This window comes from Nothobranchius furzeri, chromosome 13 (assembly GCF_043380555.1).
Source record: "Nothobranchius furzeri strain GRZ-AD chromosome 13, NfurGRZ-RIMD1, whole genome shotgun sequence".
Taxonomy (NCBI): Eukaryota; Metazoa; Chordata; class Actinopteri; order Cyprinodontiformes; family Nothobranchiidae; genus Nothobranchius; species Nothobranchius furzeri.
In genome coordinates, this window is record NC_091753.1 from 58,524,957 (window position 1) to 58,543,559 (window position 18,603).

At 46.0% G+C, this 18,603-nt stretch overlaps 3 protein-coding genes and 2 non-coding genes across 5 annotated transcripts in view; all 5 read left to right on the top strand.

The window, feature by feature from the left end:
- LOC107379843 (ras-related protein ORAB-1) overlaps positions 1-2,232 on the top strand; it is a 5,276-nt gene extending 3,044 nt beyond the window's left edge. Inside the window, exon 6 of the mRNA XM_015950794.3 lies at positions 1,821-2,232. Within this exon, the coding sequence (XP_015806280.3) occupies positions 1,821-2,048 (228 nt within the window). The 3' untranslated portion in view covers positions 2,049-2,232. The remainder of the gene's footprint in view (positions 1-1,820) is intronic.
- Positions 2,233-4,655: 2,423 nt separating this feature from the next.
- rps3 (ribosomal protein S3) lies at positions 4,656-10,111 on the top strand. Its single transcript, XM_015950793.3, has 7 exons — positions 4,656-4,739; positions 5,629-5,759; positions 7,422-7,515; positions 7,888-7,982; positions 8,426-8,613; positions 8,690-8,898; positions 10,044-10,111. The coding sequence occupies exons 1-6, from the start codon at positions 4,710-4,712 to the stop codon at positions 8,893-8,895; spliced, it is 744 nt and encodes a 247-aa protein (XP_015806279.1). The 5' UTR covers positions 4,656-4,709; the 3' UTR covers positions 8,896-8,898; positions 10,044-10,111.
- On the top strand, positions 8,170-8,319 carry LOC129163992 (small nucleolar RNA SNORD15). The gene has a single exon (XR_008563793.1). It is a non-coding gene; the product is annotated as a small nucleolar RNA SNORD15 (small nucleolar RNA).
- On the top strand, positions 9,770-9,919 carry LOC129163993 (small nucleolar RNA SNORD15). Its single transcript, XR_008563794.1, has one exon. It is a non-coding gene; the product is annotated as a small nucleolar RNA SNORD15 (small nucleolar RNA).
- A 339-nt stretch (positions 10,112-10,450) lies between the features above and the next one.
- Positions 10,451-15,823, top strand: kctd14 (potassium channel tetramerization domain containing 14). The gene is made up of 4 exons (XM_015950792.3): positions 10,451-10,646; positions 12,197-12,421; positions 12,490-12,624; positions 15,349-15,823. The coding sequence occupies exons 1-4, from the start codon at positions 10,491-10,493 to the stop codon at positions 15,658-15,660; spliced, it is 828 nt and encodes a 275-aa protein (XP_015806278.1). The 5' UTR covers positions 10,451-10,490; the 3' UTR covers positions 15,661-15,823.
- Positions 15,824-18,603: the final 2,780 nt, after the last annotated feature.

Here is an 18,603-nt window from a genome sequence, read left to right on the forward strand (position 1 = left end):
CTGCCCCCGCAACCCGACTCCGGATAAGCGGATGAAAATGGATGGATGGATGGATGGATGGATGGATGGATGGATGGATGGACAAATAACAGATTTACATGTAAGAAGTTTAAATAGAGTGCTGTGCTGTTTGAATGTATAAACTGAACGCCAAGAGAAATCACTAGTTTAATTGTTTTTTCCGTGAATAAAATAAAAATGTCAGGCAGGAGCGTCTCAGGATCTGTCTGAGATCTGTCTCGGTGAGACAGATAACAGCAATCCAAAGTGCTTTTTATGTGTGATCTGACAATTGATCAACCATTGCTTAAAAATGAAATACAGCTTAGCCGGTTAGTTGCTGTGATCATAAAACACGTAAACGGCAGCACGCAGAACTCACGAGGCAACGTTTTACGTGACGTTTACTTGTTGCTGTGAGTAATAAGACAGAAAAAGCCCCGCCAAAATAAGTTTAGGAAGCCCACTAAGAATCATAATAAAAGCATTTAAAATAAACACCATACACAGTTGAGGAAACGTTGGTTCAAGTACCTGATATGAAGCGGTCGCTGCATAAGCGAGAACCTTTACTCTCGGGATCCCACAGCTTCATTTTAGCCCGGTCACTAGCGCGTTTTATTATAATGATCCAACGTTTCCGGCGCTCTGGATCTTTGGGAATCCTGTAGAAGGCTCATTCCTTACGTCGTCCATGTCTGTTCTGCATCCTGGGGCACAACAGGAATCTACCATATTTCCCGTTTGATTGAGTTTTCTGACAATAACAAATAGTCCAGCTGCCGGCTTCTGCCTGCCAATATGGCGCCGTTTCGATTTGAACTGTTGCATGCCGGGAGAAGTGACGTCAACTCCCGGAGCTCTATAAGAGACTTTTAACACAGACAAATTTGTCTCTCATCCTCCTCCACCTCTTCATGCGCTCGCCACCTCTAAACCCACGTTTCCTGTCATTTCCGTCCACAAATAAAACGCTTGCTGCGCATCTTTTCACTCCTCCAGTCACGGGAGAATTAAACGTTCATGTTTTTAGAGTTTTTTGGCGAGGTATTCTTCAAGCTTCTCCGTGTCTGCCGCTTGTTATCCTCGGCTCTCTTTATGGTTTTGAGGGCGCAATGGTGGAGGTGTAGACGACAGCGGCGTCCTGACCTGCGTTCTCCGTCTTGATGGACGGATGTTTAGAAAAGAGAGCTCGACTCCGTGCGTCCTCGCAGAGCTCTCCAGCAGGCCCGCAAGGACGGATAATGGCGTTGCGTGTCTGCGCACTGACGCAGACGGAGAAGCTGGAGAAACTGGGAACACACGCCAACACACACTCAGCAGCTGAAGCCGTGAGATTCTGACTCGAGTCTTAAAAGACTTTAGCTTTTCACAATCTTCATGAAGTTCACCACTGCTGTCATCTTGGGTATAACAACCACTGTTTATTTCTGTCACATACCCTAAACCAGGGCTGTCCAATCCTGGTCCTGGAGGGCCGGTAACCAGCAGGTTTTGTGGTTTTTCTGCTTCAACGTGCTTGATTAGCTGGTTGAATCACCTGTGCAGCAGCTCATCAGGCTCTGCAGAAGCCTGTTAATCACCTGCTGATTGAAATCAGGTGTGTTGAAGCAGGTTAAAATGAAAACGTGCTGGATACCGGCCCTCGAGGACCAGGATTGGACACCCCTGCCCTAAACAGTTGGTGGATTTTACAGAATAAACCAGATTTTTCTATTGTGTTCATCTCTCTTTCCTACAGTCCCCTTTCATTCCCAGTTTTTACATGTTTTATTAGTAAATTCAACATAAAAACCTCTCAAGCCTCCTCTGACTCTCAGGACCTGGCCTCGTCTCTGAAGATCCCCTTCCTGGAGACGAGCGCTAAGAGCTCTGACAACGTGGAGAAGGCGTTCCTCACCATGGCCTCAGAGATCCACAAGCGTCTGGCCAGCGAGGGAGGGGGCATGCGGGGTGAGGCCTCACAAGCCAAGGCCCAGAAGATCAACAGCGCTCCTCTGTGGCTCGGAGGAGAGAAACAGACGTCGGAGGCCAGTAACTGCTGCTGAGAGGAACCGTGGCCCACTGCTCTCAGCGTGTAATAAATAAACAAGTCGTCTCGTTTCTGACAGGTTTACCGCAGAAGCTGAAATCTAAAAACGTGAGCTGGAATATTTTCAGACAGTTTCTCTGAGGATCATGTTTTACACCAACAGCACAGTTGAGTGAAAATCGGCAAAAATACGTAGCTGTCATGTCAAAGTTCTGAATCTTAACAAAAACCGTCCGAAAAGCGTCGTGAAGAAACAGTCTGAGTGGTTTGAAGCTGCTGTTACTACGATCATTCACTTCTTATTTAACCTATCAGCTGTTGTTGTGTTTGTTTGTTGTTTATTTCTGTCAATAAAGATATATTTGCAGCATTTGATTCAGAAAATAAATTTATCAGTGAAAAAATATTTTGTACTTCAAAGAACCCCCTTTTTTTTTGTTTGTTTGCATGATTCCAGTCTGTCACACACACACACATGTCTTTATTAAGTCTCTCCGTCGTGGGCTGCAAGGTGACGCAGTGGCTAGTGCTGTTGCCTGGCAACAAGAAGGGCCCGGGATCAGATCTTGACCTGGGGTACTTCTGCATGGGGTTTGTATGTTCTCCTGTGCAACGTGTGTGTGTGTGTGTGTGTGTGTGTTGTGTGTGTGTGTGTGTGTGTGTGTGTGTGATTGTTTGGCCCGTGTGTGTTTCTGTGTTGCCCAGCGACGGACTGGCAAGGGTGCACCCTGCCTGCTTGGCCAGAGATGAATGGATGAAGTTTCTCAATCTTGGAGCCATCAGAAAACATTTCTTGGGAGTAAATGTTGAACAAGTGCCATCTAGTGGACGTTGTGTGAACTACTCAAAAACCATAACAACTTTTAATTTAACGATTCAGCTGATTATGTTTTGACTTTTTTAGTTGTTGTTTATTTTCTGTTACGTTAGGTTTCAGTAAAACATGAAGACTAAACTGTTCTGAAACATCTGACCTTAGGCCCGGCTACTTGGGCTCAAGCCCCGAATGTTTTATGAAAAGACTAGTGCGTGTTACGTGTGTGTGTGAGCGCGCATGTGTGTTAAGCCCCGGATCTTTTTCAGCCCTAAATCCACCCCTGGTTCTTGGAGTGTTTCCTGTCTGAAGACAATGTCTGTATATGTCACATAGAGTACACACACACGCGCGTGTGTGTGTGTGTGTGTGTGTGTGTGTGTGTGTGTGTGTGTGTGTGTGTGCATACTCTAATTATGAGACATAATCGGGCTATACACACACACACACACACACAAATATGAATTGGTCTTTATGAGCCAAAAAGTAACAAAAATCAACCACTCAATTACCATGTTTGTTTAATAAAATTCTGTGATGAAAACAAAATTTATCTTGTTTTAACAATAAAAAAGTTCAAAACCCATGATTTATTGTGTTTCAGCAATAAACGTTTAAAGTGGTCACATTATTACAGTATTATTTTCAGCTGGAAAGCCAAAAACATTCATCCATCCATTTTCATCCGCTTATCCCGAGTCGGGTCGTGGGGGTAGCAGCATAAGCAGAGAGGCCCAGACTTCCCTCTCCCAGCCACTTGGACCAGCTCCTCTGGAGGAATCCCCAGGCGTTCCCTGGCCAGGTGAGAGACATAGTCCCTCTAGCGTGTCCTGGGTCTTCCTTTAGGTCTCCTCCCGGTTGGACGTACCTGGAAAACCTCACCAGGGAGGCGTCCAGAGGCATCCTGACCAGATGCCTGAGCCACCTCAACTGGCTCTTCAGCGCCTTGGGCTTCCTGACAGGGTTGCGGAAGGCGCTTTATAAAAAAAGCTTTGATTGATTGATTGATTGATTGATTGATTGATGTGGAGGTGCAGCGATTCTACTCCGAGCCCCTCCCAGATGACCAATCTTCTCACCCTATCTCTAAGGAAGAGCCCAGCCACCCTGCAGAGAAAACTCATTTCGGCCGCTTGTATCCATGATCTTGTTCTTTCGGTCTCTACCCAGAGCTCATGACCATAGGTGAGGGTAGGAACGTAGATCATCTGGTAAATCGGGAGCTTTACCTTCCGGCTCAGCTCTCTCTTCACCACGACAGACCGGTACAACGCCCGCATCACTGCAGATGCAGCACCAATCCACCTGTCGATCTCACGCTCCATCTTTCCCTCACTCGTAAACAAGACCCTCAGATAAACTCCTCCACTTGGTGCAGGACCTCATCCCTGACCTGGAGAAGGCATTCAACCATTTTCCGGCTCTAGACCATGGTCTTGGATTTAGAGGAGCTGATTCTCATCCCAGCTGCTTCACACTCGGCTGCGAACCGCAAAAGCTGGAGATCACGCTCTGATGAAGCCAACAGGACCACATCAGCTGCCAAAAGCAGAGACTCGACCCTCGCCAAAACAGATCCCCTCAACACGCTGCGCCTAAAAAATCCTGCCCATAAAAGTTATGAACAGAATCGATGATAAAACACAAATATAAACTAAGACTTGTGATTAATATGATTTTCAATGCAGTTCTGAAATAATCAATCCGTTATTAACAGCGAAAATAAAGCTTAAGGACACATTTAAAAAAAACTACATTTCCCTGTGTTACATTAGAATTTACGTCACCGGAAATGTTACCTTTCAGTATAAAGGCATTTCCGCCTCCTTGCAGGGTCCTTTCCTGTCTACGGCCTTTTGGAAGATGGCGGTGCAAATCTCCAAGAAGAGGAAGGTTAGCAGTGTTAAATCCCGCTTTTATTCGCACGGACAGTGGACCCATGTGGAAATATGTCCCTTTCAGATGGGACAGAACTGCCCCGTGCTTGTCTCGTGGTCAGATGAACCCGTCCTCCTCCGGTTCGGGGAGGATTGATCTCGATTGTGGTGGTTCCGCGCCCTCCTCTCTTCGTTAGCTAGCATGGCTCTGACCGCCGGGGCCACAGGAAGAGCTGCTTAACCGGCTCGAGCTCCGGTGTTAACGTCGGGTGGACGCCGTGAAACTATAAAACATTAAATCAAAGGTTCTGAAACGTGGGTTCGGTTGTTTAGCATGTTAGCTAGCTGCTAACGGAGACAACCAAGCTAACTCGTTAAAGACTACCGACGCTTTGGTATTAACGGCAATAAAAACGCAAAATAAAGACTTTGAATCGTACTTTTTTATCAAGCTGTGTGCACGTGTCTCAAAGTGGTGCGTGGGAGTTTGATAAGTCCTAAAATCTGAGTTTATTCGTTAATATGATTAATTCTTTAGCTCAACTGTCGTTGCGTTTTAGTGTTGCTGCTCAGCATTTCTAGGGTCGGCTACTGTCCGATAACCCGTAATCTGGAGTGATCGTCTAAACTATTCTGGTGAAAGTAAACTGGACTCAGAACTTTAATGTAGTGAGTAGATTTTAATAACACCAAGCTGTGCAAAAGGTTTCTAGCACTTAAATGTTCTTTTCCTGATGTTGATCTATTTCTTCTTTGAGATCATCGTTTTATTTGATTTTGTTCCGTGTGAAGAACTTTGTGATCCTGTGTCAGATGTGTGCTATTTAAATAACTGTTTCAGGTTTCTGCTACTGGCTCTTGTTTCTCTTGGTAGTAATGATGGGTCATGCTTCTGATCTGTCTAGTTCGTAGCAGACGGTATCTTCAAGGCCGAGCTGAACGAGTTTCTGACTCGTGAGTTGGCTGAGGATGGATATTCAGGTGTGGAGGTGCGCGTGACTCCAACCAGGACAGAGATCATCATCCTGGCCACTAGGTGAGTTGAGCGGCGGCATTCAGTTGGTGTGATTTTAGATTGGGCTTTATAAGAAGGCATATTCCTTATTCTGCCTCTTTTGTTTGATTTTTATTGTTCTGTTGTCATCTAGCCACTTGGTAACTCCCCAATCGAACCCCTTAATGCTTAGTGTCATGCAGGGAGCCATTTTTAAAGCCTTTAATATGACCAGCTGTGGAATTGAATCAACGATCTCCCCGTCTCGGGGCAGATGTTCATACCACTAGGCCACTAATCCAGATGAATGTGGTGCGGGATCAACAAACAGCTCTACCCATCGAGCCACAGACGCCCCATTACTATACCACTTTATTTATCACGCGCATTTAAAACCAGCATGTGAGCTGACTAAAGCGCCTCATGGGTGATACGGTAAATATACGCAGCCAACAAGCCAGCACATCGTTGGATACGTCAAATAAAACGAGGCGTCCAATCAGCTGGTTAAGACAATGACACCAGATAAGGTAATACAGATAAAAACACACTGAGAACTGAAATATTACACACTAGTGTCGTGATTCTCTAAATATCAATAAGAGTACTAAAAGCTCAAATGAACCCATTTCTGTGTCATGATTTAAAAGCCCGATCATAAACGTGGGTTTTGAGTCTGGGTGGTGGTGGGCAGATCTTCTAAAGTACAGGAGCAGCTTCCTCTTATGTCTCATAGTGGATGTACGGAGTAACCGCGTTTGGCACGTGTGGGTTAACCCTCCCACTGCCCTAATGGGTGTGACCCCGCGAGGGAAGTTGACCATTGAGCAGGACTGATGGTTTATCTCTTGAGGTCCATGTGGTAGGGGTGAGGTGGTGCTCTCTCCTCACCCCTACCACATGGACCCAAGGGATAAACCATCAACCCTGCTCAACGGTCAACTTCCCTCGCGGGGTCACACCCATTAGGGCAGTGGGAGGCTTAAGCAGGTCAGATATGCCGTTACCACTTAACTCGTTCAAAGTCTAAAGACTAAAGTCGTCATTTGCATTTTTTTTTTACTGTTTGGGCGTCGGACGAGCCCCCGCACCATGAGAACAAACATCTCAGCTCTGAAGCTGATCTTCATCCGCATACGTCACAGGTCACGTGATCACGTAGCAGAACATCCATGTGTTAGGAGATCGTTTTGGGCCGCTGCTGTTAAAAAAGTGAGGCGCGAACCGGAAAAGCTTCTGCCGATCACAATTCAACAACGGATTATGAAAGAACGGATAACGCTCGAAGCGCGCGGATTCTTCCTGATGTAAGAGGTGAGTCTCTGTTTTGTTTTGGTTGTTTTGGCGTCGACATCATCCTAGCGCGCAAAGTTCTGTGACTCTTTAAAAAAAAACGGCGAGAAACGCCGGCAGCGAAGGCCTTTAGCGATCAGGAAACGGCTGGCAGTGGATGCGTTAACGAGTCAGCACTCTTAACACTTCAACGGGCTTGCTCAGCGTGTAGCACGACCCTTAACGTCACTACAACCTGGATGCTTCAGAAGTCTTGTGATGGAGTCGTTGCCTGTCCAGGTAACCTCGCGTGTTGCCCAGGGATTGCTGTGGATAGACACCTGCTCCCATGACACTGAACAGGAAGTAATGATGCACCGCTGTGTAAAAACAACTCCTGGCTGATTAAAACATGTTCTTCTCTCCCTGTAGGACCCAGAATGTTCTGGGAGAGAAGGGCCGTCGGATCAGAGAGCTGACCGCTGTGGTCCAGAAGAGGTTCGGCTTCCCTGAGGGCAGCGTCGAGGTAGGACGGTCAGAAAGGTTTCACTCACCTGCGTAAGACTCAATCTGCTGCTCACGGTTCAGAAGAAAAGGCTCCCTAAGATCTGGGCTTTTAAAGTCAGCCATCAGGTTTCCCTTCAGTGATGATACGATGACGAGACGGAGCGAGACTCAGCCTGGTTCTGACGGTGACTGGTTTGGTACCACGTTCTGTGGTTCTGCTCTGGTTCCTCAGACCAGGAAGTCCTAACATGAAGTCAAACGTCTTTTGAGAAGGGAAGAAGGAGAGTTTGATTTTCTGAAACCTGGAGGCAGATGGTCCTAACATTAACCATGTCTGTTTGCTTCCCGGCGTGTTTTTATTCACGCCTCTTTAATGTTTCTTCTCTTTCAGCTTTATGCTGAGAAGGTGGCCACTCGCGGCCTGTGTGCCATCGCTCAGGCTGAGTCTCTGCGCTACAAGCTGCTGGGAGGTCTGGCTGTGAGGAGGTGAGCGTTAACACTCGCCTGCTTAATCTGCGTCTCTGATCATCTCAAAGGTGTGTTTCGTCTGGTTAGTTTAAAAAATGCACACGAATCTGCTTTATTCCTGTTGAAGTGTTAATTTCTGGCCTACAAGGTTAGAATGGTCTCACTCTGGTGATGCGGGTTTCAGCGGGTTTGAGTTTTCGTGTCCCTTCAGTGATGAGACGATGACGAGTCGGAACGGGTCTCGGTCTGGTTCTGGTGGCTCCTGGTTCAGGTCCACGTTCTGTGGTCCTGCTCCGGTCCTCCAGAACAGCGAGGCCTCTTCAGTTGAAGACATTGAGGCATTTGTCTGAGAAGGGTTTGAATGAATAGGGTCTGTGCTCCGTTGCTTACATTTAAAATGGTGTCGTCGGATTTTCACGTCGTTCTCTTGCAGGAACGGTCTAACCTTTCTCCTCTTTCAGGGCCTGCTATGGCGTGTTGAGGTTCATCATGGAGAGCGGCGCTAAGGGGTGCGAGGTCGTGGTTTCCGGTAAGCTGAGGGGTCAGAGGGCCAAGTCCATGAAGTTTGTGGACGGCCTGATGATCCACAGCGGAGACCCCGTCAACTACTATGTCGACACAGCTGTCCGCCACGTGCTGCTGAGGCAGGGTGAGTCCCTCTGGCTCCGGCTGCACGTCCACATCCCGGTGAACCAGAAACTGATGCTCCTGTTGGTTCTCCTCAGGTGTGCTGGGCATCAAGGTGAAGATCATGCTGCCGTGGGACCCCACTGGTAAGATTGGCCCCAAGAAGCCCCTGCCTGACCACGTCAGCATCGTAGAGCCAAAAGAGGAGCACCTGCCCAGCACACCCACGTCTGAGCAGAAGGGGGCCGTGTGCAAGCCCGAGGTGCCCGTCATGCCCCAGGGAGCACCTGTTCCCACCGCATAGAGGGTGAGATACTCTGCTCACGTCTTTCTACAACAAACATCTGATGTCTGTAGATGAGGCTGATGCTTCAGATCGTTTAAGTCCAGGTGATCGTTTTCTGTAGCAGCTCCAAAGGTCACACTGGCGTCTAAAGCCGGGTGGCCAGTAGGGATGGGTTCCGAATTTGGTACTTTTTAAAGGTACCGACTGAGCACCGATTCACGTCATTTGAAAAGGTGCCTCGTTTCGGTACCCGTCCTTCATAACGAGAACTTGCCAAGACAGCTGCACATGCGTAAGAGCGTTATGTCGTCGGTCGCTGCGAGCCAGTTGTAAACAGAGCAGCATGGTAGAAAGAACGCGCTAAAGCTTGGGTCCACTTCACTAAATGCGGCGGGTGATTGGGTGAAGATGAAACCAGCGACAACGATCTAAGTGTGAGGCATCATCGTTTTAATCTGCTCCAGCAGCTAAATAAACTGTTTAAGATAACGTTAGCTTGATATGTTAGCTTCCATTGCCACCATTGTTATCAGCTAATGGTGCGTTCGCTTTCTCCTCGGAAATTCTAATTTCCCAGTAGGAAAAATCAAATGAAAAAGGACGGCAAAAGGAATGAAGATACACAGTAAATTTAGTTCACAGTAAAGATGTTTGCTTCAGTTTAATTATCAGCTTATAAAACTACAAGGACGATGTTAAAATACAAACAGTTGTATGTTATTTATCATGATATTTATCAAATATGGTTATAAATTGAGAAAAATATATATTTAATTATAAAAGAGAATTAAATTATTCAACACTCAAAAGTATCTAAAATCGGTACCGTTAAGTACCGGTATCGATTCAAATGTCAAAGGTACCCATCCCTAGTGGCCAGTGGCTTCTGTCCCTTCAGTGATGAGACGATGACGAGTCGGAACGGGTCTCGGTCTGGTTCTGGTGGCTCCTGGTTCAGGTTCACGTTCTGTGGTCCTGCTCCAGTCCTCCAGAACAGCGAGGCCTCTTCAGTTGAAGACATTGAGGCATTTGTCTGAGAAGGGTTTGGTCAGCTCTGAGATGTTCTAGATGAGAGAGCAGCAGCAAAAATGATTGGACCAGAGTCATTCATCACTTCAAACCCATGAACTCGGACATGTTTAACACGTCGTTTGTCTGTTTTCCAGGTCTTGAGTCGTTCTGCTGGATGGACTGAAGATTTTGTGTACAAAAACAATAAAATCTGGAAAATACACCTGTTCGTGTTGTTTTGTTTATTTTTACAGCCTCTGGAATGCTGGCTCTTGGCCAGGACTCCGTTGAAGACGAGGTTTTTATCTCAGCGGGAACTTCCTGGTTAAATAAGATGAAGACTTCCTGTTTGGTTTCGCTAATTCTTATAAATACAATTTAACACATTAATGCCGGACTTATGGAAGGTGTCTGTGCTCGAAATGTGGTCATGGAAGTCACGTGGTGTCTACCGAGGAGGAGTTCCTGTTGTACTTTCAAAATAAGAGCCCGTGGCAGCTCTCAATATAATTTCCATCATTCTTTTTTCAGTTATTTGTTCATATATAAATATTTTAGGTTTAATTTTATAACTTGGTGTGCTAAATTCGATCTTTAATTAGATGACACCGGAACGAACCATTCCTTTAAGGTCCGGGTTAAGCCCCGCCCCCTGGCTGCTACCTGCCCAGCTCTTCGCCCCACCTGGACTCAACGAGAACAAGATGAGTTTACCGGACAGCAAAACCGCAGAGAAACGCGTTTCTGTCGCCGTCTCGGTAAGGAAGCAGACTCGTGTTTGAGTGTTGACGCAGTAAAAGGTAGAAGTCTTACCTGCGGACAGGTGCGCCGGGCGGACAGAGTTCTCCTTTCTGCTCCGGGCTAGATGTTTGTGAAGCTGCTGGCTGGCGACTCAAACCCAAACTCGGAGCAGATGTGGCTCATTTAAATTCTTGACGCTCAGATTTAACTAAAGGAAATGAATTAAAATCAAACTTTATTGTTCAAACTTGTTTTTAATTAGGGTCTGTTACATAATTATTTTATTGGAGTCTGTGTTCGTTTTAATTCCACTAAATGTTTGATTTACAAGTTTTCAAATGCAAATCAAACAAAAACCAACTCGTGATTCTGGCTTTGTTAAAATGCTGCATTTAACGTTCTATGGGGCGCCGTTTGGAAAACCTCCAGCTGTAGTTGTCGAACATTTAAGTTAAAATAAATGTTCAGAATAAAATGTAAACGTGTGACAGAAATATTTAGTTCCAAGTCCAAATATTTGAATTCAAATCTGAATTTACTGATTTGTAAATCAGGCCCAAATTTTAACATTATGAATATTTAGATAAAATTATAAATGTAGGTTCTATTTAAACATTTATTTGTTTTATGTTTCCTAAATAAATGCTTTTAACATTTTACCACCTTTTTTATTGTGTATGAGGAGCCAAATGAGATCAAAGGTAGCCGTAAATTATTTAACCAGCAGCGATCCAGATTGTTTTATTATTTTTTTACTATGTTTTGCATAAACTGAATTATCTCTGAGTTTATGAAACTAATGAATAAATATAGTAGAAAAGTTCTGGTACCAGTCCAGAACTGATACTTGAAGACCTTCAGAATATTTATTGTGTTGGAAGCAAAATCAAAGTACATGAAAGAGGGATTCATGCACGAGCTGCACAGTGGTTAGGGATGTTTTCTTCCAGGAACAAGGTCCTGGGTTCACATCCCGGCCTGGGCTCTTTCTGCGTGCAGTTCGCATGTTCTCCTTCTCCAGGTACTCCGGGTCCCTCCCACAAATATGAGTCAGGGGGAGAGTGTGTTCTCTGTGTTGCCCTGTGATGGACTGGCAACCTGCAGGGTGTACCCGTCCCCGCCTGCTTGCCCAGAGACCGCTGGAGATGAGCACCAGCCCCCCACGACCCTGCGTGGATCCGCGGGTTTAGGACATGCACGCATTCATGGACGTAATTTTCACTTTAGAAGTGGGGGGGGGGGGGGCACGGGGGGGGGGGTATCTTTACAGTATGTTCTAATGGGAAACAGGCTTCCACACAAACAGTTGTTTTCTGCTTGGTTCTAGAGCTCAACCAGTGTCAATTTAATATAAAGTAATATTGTTTTTGGATGGTAAAAAGTGCAGGGGTCAAAACTTGACTTTGGAAAAAGTGGGGGGGACATGTCCCCCCTGCCCCCCCCCCAAAAAAAATTACGTCCATGCACGCATTTATGCTCATTTTAAGTTGAATCCAGAAATGGCTCCGCTCATCTTTGTGTATTAACTAAATGTATCCGAACATTTGGTCCTACATGTTCTCCTCAGCCCTCTCCTGTGGTCCAGTTGAATGTTGGGGGTCAGCTGTTCAGCACCACACTGAGCACGCTCAGAAAACACCCGGACTCCAGGCTGGCGGAGTTGTTCAGTGGGCATCCCAAACCCCGCATCGATGCTCAGGGACGCCTCTTTATCGACCGTGACGGGACTCACTTTGGACCGGTTCTGGAGTTCCTGAGGTCGGAGAAGCTGCCCACGGAGAACATCCGGGAGGTCTGAGATGTGAGTCCTCGCGGACAGACGCGTTGGAGAGTTTTTACAGTTGAACTGGTTCTGTGCAGGTTCATGAAGAGGCGGTTCACTACGGCATCAAAGCTCTCGTCAAACGTCTGGAGGAGACGCCTCAGATGTTTGGAGAGCTGGTGGGACGGCAGCAGTTCCTGTCCAGAGTCCCCCACTACAAAGAGAACATCGAGGTGAGACTTCAGGTGTCCTCTTCGGTACGGGCTCCAAAGAAGGACATAAAGCTTTACAGCCTAATTAATCTTCATGAGCATCTAAAGCAAACAATGAAAGGTCTAAAAAATATGGAGCTGTGTGAATATTTAACATTGCTAATGTTAGTTTATATTATTATTACGTTAATTTACATTTGATTTTGCCCCAAAATGAGTAAAAACAAATTCTAACTTTCTTCTTGGTGTGGAGGTTAAAGGGTTAAATCAAGCTGAGTGGTCAGTTTTAGGAACATTTCAGTTTGAGCGCTCATCTGCACGTGTCCTCCTACTGGAGAGGGTGCTCGCTGCAGAACCACAGAGGCGGAGCTGCACCAGAGTCAGCCCCGCCCACTCACGCAAACAGCCTAGCCCACTGACTTCTTCTGGGTTTTTGTTTTGTTTTGTTTTTTTTAATCGCAAACTAACCTGACCCACATGAATTACGGCTGTTACTAGTTTACAACTGTCTGTGCTCCAATTAAACAAGATAAATATAACTCGCTACATGACAAAGCCTGAATATATCCCAAAATGAAAAGGTTTCTTTCTATCTGCCCACAGCCGCTCCAACAAAAGCGACCTACAACAGCATTTAAAGACAATTGTTTAGTGTTCTCTGGTAGTTCAGTGGCAAAATTGTCAAAGTCAAGTCTTGCTTTCCTCTCAGCTGATGCCGGTTCGACTCTCAGTGAGGTCGGCAGCAATCTATTTAGCCAACTGAAACATTTAATTTGTTTATATTTTAGTTGTAATGTTTATTTTCCGCAAAATATTTATTGTCTCTACAAGTTCTTTGAATTTGGTCGTTCCTAAACAGCATTTTAGTTGAAACTCTGCTCACAAATGGACTCACACTGGCTAAATAAACAAAAAAATAAAAACACATTAGTCATTATATTTTAAACGGTATACCAATAAATGGCTAAAAACATAGTAGTGGCAAGTGTAGCTAGAAAGCAAGAAAAAAGTTTGAGCCGCTACCGGGAGGCGAACCTGCGCAAAACTACATGCAAAGCTGAGACCACAACCACTTCACCACTAAATCTGATAACAAGCAGGTGGCGTCACATGTAATTGTCCATCCAGTGTGTCTTTGTAGATGGGATGTATGGTTTATTGGCGGTGTCTCAGTAGAAGTCATTTCAGAGATAATTTGTCAGAAAATTCACAGAATATCCAGATTTGAGAACCAAGACCAGACCTGCTTCGGGGGAGGAGACCAAATTGAAGCTGAGATGGGAGGAAAATGCATGAATGAGGCCAAAAATGGCTTTGGCATGTTTCTTATGAGGAAATGACAATATAACATGATTAAAAGTTCAAAAATTTAGATTTTTAATTATACGGAACCTTTACAAAAACAGTTCAATTAACCTCTCAACTCCGTTCTCAATCTTGCATTTTAGATGATATTAGCTATAACACCCTCTTTGGTTCCAGAATGCTATCAAGTCTGACAACTGGAAGGAATTGGACTGACTCTGATGGAATGGGCGGGGCTGACTGGTGCAGCTCCGCCTTTGTGGTTCTGCAGCGAGCACCACTTGTCCTAATTCACCATCGCAGCAAACTTACTTTAGAGGTGACTTGATGAAACTGAGTTTTTCCAGCTTGATTTTTTTTACTTAAAGGGGCATTATGGAAGTCTGACCGCCAAAACATGAATAGAAATAATAAACGTCTTCTTCATACATTCTCCTGCAACGCCCTGGTCCTGTAGAATGAGCCCTGGCATTTTTACTGTGATTGCCTGTTTTTCTGTAAAATCACAGAAAAAGAGAGATGCTCGGGTCGAGCAGGCTGCTTCATGCGCGTTCACGCTCAGGCATCGCCCGTAGCATTTGCTATCCGTAGCTTTAGCAGCAGAGAGAGAGGCAGTGCCACTTTGTCGCTGTTCCTAACGCCTAGTGACAAAGCTAGCTACATTTCTGAGGACCCTTAGCTACTTTCTGTAGAACTTTCTTCTAGATATTTCCTGCTAATTAGCAACAAAATAGCCATTTTCACTCCGAACCGTTCTTTGGTTTGACGTTGTTTCAGCTGTCATCAAGGATATAAACGTTACAGATACAAACAACAACACTGGTGCTTTAGCTCACCTAGTAAGATGTCTGACTCTCGTGCAGAAGACCCGGGCTCAATTCTGGATGTAAACATAGTTTATTTAGAGTTTCTTTTTTACATTAATGGTATATTTTTTTACAGTAAGATGTCCAAATTTTTATTTGAGACTCGCCGAACGGCATTGAATTCACAGATAAAAAAGATGTGGGTTCAACTTTGATTTTGGAACAATTTTTCAAGCAAGGGAAGGGAATGATCTGAGCATGCAGGAGGACTGACCCATCATAAACCTTTGTCGGCTGTGCTGAAGAGAAAGGTACAGAACCACATTATTTAATTAATTAGCTGCATGTTCTCCTACACACACACACACACGGGACTGTCTCAGCTGTTATTTTCGTTAAGGAGTGTGCACGTACAGCATGCGCGCCTCGTGCACGAGCCTCCTATTGAAGCTGCTGTTACGCTTTTGGCCTGAGGGGGCAATCGCGAGCATAAAAATTCAAAACTCCATAAAGTCCCTTTAATAACTGATCGCGACTTTTAAAGGGGCTAAAACACGTTTTAACTGCTTCTGGACGTTTCTGAGGGCAGAACTCCAGCAGCTTGTCGGAGATGAAAATGTTCCTCGTCTCCCAGGTTCTGATCCGCATCGCCCGAGCCGAGGCAGTCGCTGCACGCCACTCCACCATCCTCATCTGTGTGCTGCGAACGGAGGAGGAGCTGGGTTTCTATGACAACGCCATAAACAGCCTGGCGGCCAATAAGGAGTCGGTGGTGACGTTCGGGCCGTGGAAGGGGGCGCCGTCGGTCAAAGACCTGCTGGACTGTGTGACGATGGACATCGGGAGTCGAGGCTACCAGGTGACCTTTGAGCAGCACGTGGCAGAGCGGAGCTTCCTTTCCAAGAGCTACGACTTCTTCTACAAACTCACCTTTACCTGGTGGTGACCGGGCGGACGCTCAGGTCTGCACAGCAAACCAACAGATGGAGTTTCCAGAGATTTTAAACCGAAAACATCAGTAAAACTTCTTTTTCCTTTGTTTTTGCTCTTTGTGTGTCTGTGACGGAAGGAGGACGAGCTGCACAAGTTAAATAAAAATCTGAAGCTTTTTCTGTCCTGTCATTTACGTGTGTGAGGGGTTACATCAGACGGGTGTTGACGCATCACCGTCTGAACATTTTCACAGCTTTCTGGGGGATTTCAGACGCCGAGGGCAAAACCGCGTCACACACACATGAGAGGGAAGCAGAAATGTCCCAAAGCTGAGACGGTAGAAGCAGCGAGTTCGTATCCGTCAGACCACATCCTGTTAGATGAGAAAGCAAAACGACCAGCGGTTCAAACCAGCCGAGTCTGCACACGTCCACCCAAGCATCCATTTGATTCGTTCTCGACTACGAGGGCCCGCCTCAGACCTGCTGCACCTGTCGGCAGATAACAAACACCTTTTCCAGTTTAAAGAAACGGACCTTTTGTCTGACACATTCAAGTTAGAAGAAAAGGACATCCATCCACGTCATCCCGTCTCACTTCACTCCTCCAGCTCCGCAGCTTGACCAGGGAGTCCAAGACAATCCCCAGCTCCTCCAGCGGGTTGCCAAAACATTCCCAGACCGGAGAAATATTCCTTTCAGCTTCTCCGGGGTTGATCCTGAGGTCTCCTCCCAGGAGCACCGACCTGAAACGCCTCCCTCGGAGGCACCACTCACTCACTCACTCACTCACTCACTCACTCACTCAGCCTTTATTTATAAAGCACCTTACAGGCATGAGCATGCCACCAAGGTGCTGTACAACAATAGAATAAAACAATTAAACAGATAGCGCCACAGACATAATTAAAACCACAAATGAGAATTACAAAATATAAAACATTAACAGTTGCTAACCCACAGAATGAAAAGCCAGATCATAAAAGTAGGTTTTCAGCCTCATTTTAAAAACTCAGCCCCTAATAGTTAGGACCAGCAACAGAGAACGCCCTGTCCCCTCTCAACTTTAACCGGGCCTTAGGAGTCACAAGCAGCAGCTGGTTCTCAGAGCGGAGTGACCGGGCCGGAGCATATGGCTGCAGCAACTCCGTCAAATAGGCTGGAGCCACACCATTCAGCGCCTTAAACACCATTAAAATAAGTTTAAAACCAATTCTAAAATCAACAGCAGCCTAAATGGGTGTGACGTGTTCATGCTTCCTTTTGTTGTCCAAGAATCTAGCTGCAGCATTCTGGACAAGCTGCAGCCGTTTACAGTCCCCTTACTTACACCACATAGAACGGAATTACAATAGTCGAGTCGTGAGGTAATAAAAGCATGAACTACAGTCTCAAGGTCGCGTCTAGATAAAAACGGCTTTACTTTAGCCAAACGTCTTAAATGAGAACATGAAGAGGATACTACAGTACCCACATGAGCATCCATGCAGAATGCACCGTCCATCTTCACGCCAAGGCTGACTGCTGAAGCACCCAGATAGGAGTTCAGTTCACCGCAGTCTACGTTTGAAAAATCAACATGTCCGCTCGGACCAAACACTTGTCTTGACAAACTTGTCTTGGTGGAACAGTTTGAGCCCTCTTATGATCCCAGGATCTGTGTTGTTCAGAGGCCTTCGCTCCTGGGAGAAGAGTGAGAAAAAGAGCAATAAAATAGGACGAGAGGATTAGCGGGGTCAACTTCAATTCAATTCAAAGATACTTTATTAATCCCAGAGGGAAATTAGAGGTTCAGTACACACACTTCTGAGATCAGACATACCTACATAGACACACGAGAAGAATCGGTGACTGTGGTCATTCGCGACACGAGTCGTGCTACCGTAATAGATCAAGAGGGTTCATATGAGGATAGAGTCAGGTGGAGGGAAAAACGGCACTTCAGAGTTATCGTCCACAGGGAGGGCAGCTGTGCTATGCAAATAAAACACCTCAGACAGAAATGCAACAGACTTCAGACATTACACAACATAAGTGTCCACTAGGTGGGGAGGTAGGGTTGGGACTCTCCTAACTTCAGCGCGTGCAGCCGCATGGAGCAGCGCTCATCACCTCCGTTTGGACAGGGGAGGGATACGGTTCCACGGCCTTCACCGGTCGCAGTCCCGCCCAGGCTGGGATAGGGAGAAAGGGTTTCCATAGCGACGGCAGCATTCCACATTTCTTCTGAGGGGGGAGTTTACATTTCAGCCTCACAGGCTCAAGGGCACCAGATTCAGATAAGAATTGTTTTGGGGACAGACAGAGATAATTTCCTCTCTGCCTTAGTGTTCTGTTGGTCTCCAACCCCTCGAGATCCAATAATGGCGTAATTAATCTATCCCAATCCGTGCTGATCCATCAACTCGCTCCTTGATGGAATCCACCTTCTGTGCCAGAGCCTGAATCTCAGCCAAAGTTCCAAGCTTACGACTCATCTCGACAATTATATGAGTTTGTGTGTTCACAGCGCGGTGTAATCCATCCCTGAGCTCCGGGATTAAGCCAATATTCCTGGACAGCTCATTAATTTTCCGGTATGCCAGGTTACTGCTCAGGCCAAACAGCAGGAATTCCGACACCAAAACGACGAATATCCAAACATCTTCAGAATCCTCTACTGACAGCTGAGAGGCAGAACCGGTTCCACTGTTTCCAGGAGTCCATGATGTGCCCAGCTGGCTCTGTCCCAGAGGGGCATTCGGGAGCCCCTTCTCCCGTTCCCATTGTTGAAAAAAATTGTCAATCGCGTTGAGAGACCAACTGACCAGATCCATTTTTAATCATTTCCAGTTTCCAGAACCCAAAGACAGACAAAGAGCCTTGGGATGAGGAGGGAGAGAGAGGAGTAAAAAAAAGCGTCTGAACTCTCCAAGAGCTGGAAGAAGACAGTCCCCCGTCCTGGGCCGCGTTTGTCC

Bases quoted from the DNA above. Each gene is read 5' to 3' on its own strand.
- rps3 (XM_015950793.3), top strand. From the start codon at position 4,710: ATGGCGGTGCAAATCTCCAAGAAGAGGAAG. The intron at 7,516-7,887 runs GTAGGACGGTCA...CTTCTCTTTCAG, and splicing joins TCCCTGAGGGCAGCGTCGAG to CTTTATGCTGAGAAGGTGGC. The intron at 8,614-8,689 runs GTGAGTCCCTCT...GGTTCTCCTCAG, and splicing joins CCACGTGCTGCTGAGGCAGG to GTGTGCTGGGCATCAAGGTG.
- kctd14 (XM_015950792.3), top strand. From the start codon at position 10,491: ATGACACCGGAACGAACCATTCCTTTAAGGTCCGGGTTAAGCCCCGCC. The intron at 12,422-12,489 runs GTCTGAGATGTG...GGTTCTGTGCAG, and splicing joins CCACGGAGAACATCCGGGAG to GTTCATGAAGAGGCGGTTCA. The intron at 12,625-15,348 runs GTGAGACTTCAG...CTCGTCTCCCAG, and splicing joins ACTACAAAGAGAACATCGAG to GTTCTGATCCGCATCGCCCG.